The sequence below is a fragment of the Morus notabilis genome, unplaced genomic scaffold (assembly GCF_000414095.1).
Source record: "Morus notabilis unplaced genomic scaffold, ASM41409v2 Scaffold825, whole genome shotgun sequence".
Classification (NCBI taxonomy): Eukaryota; Viridiplantae; Streptophyta; class Magnoliopsida; order Rosales; family Moraceae; genus Morus; species Morus notabilis.
In genome coordinates this window covers 328,317-328,637 of record NW_010358062.1, presented here as the reverse complement: position 1 = coordinate 328,637, position 321 = coordinate 328,317, and the positions used below count along the sequence as shown (strand labels likewise).

Sequence of the window (321 nt, the reverse complement as noted above, 5' to 3'; positions counted from 1 at the left end):
GAAAAGGGATATATCCGGAATAGTACTTCCCCTTGGGGTGCACCGGTGCTATTTGTGAAGAAGCATGACGGATCTCTTCGGTTGTGCATTGACTACCGTCAATTGAACAGGGTGACTGTGAAGAATAAGTACCCACTGCCGAGGATCGATGAACTGTTCGATCAGTTGGGTGAATCACAGTTCTACTCTAAGATTGATTTGAGATCTGAGTACCATCAGCTGAAAATCAAGGAGGAAAACATTCCGAAGACTGCTTTCAGAACTCGGTACGGGCACTTCGAGTTTCTGGTAATGCCGTTTGGATTGACGAATGCCCCGGCT

The 321-nt window shown here is 46.7% G+C and overlaps 1 protein-coding gene across 1 annotated transcript in view; it reads left to right on the top strand.

The window, feature by feature from the left end:
* LOC112090297 overlaps positions 1-128 on the top strand; it is a 1,641-nt gene extending 1,513 nt beyond the window's left edge. The window contains exon 2 of the mRNA XM_024161258.1: positions 111-128. Within this exon, the coding sequence (XP_024017026.1) occupies positions 111-128 (18 nt within the window). The remainder of the gene's footprint in view (positions 1-110) is intronic.
* Positions 129-321: the final 193 nt, after the last annotated feature.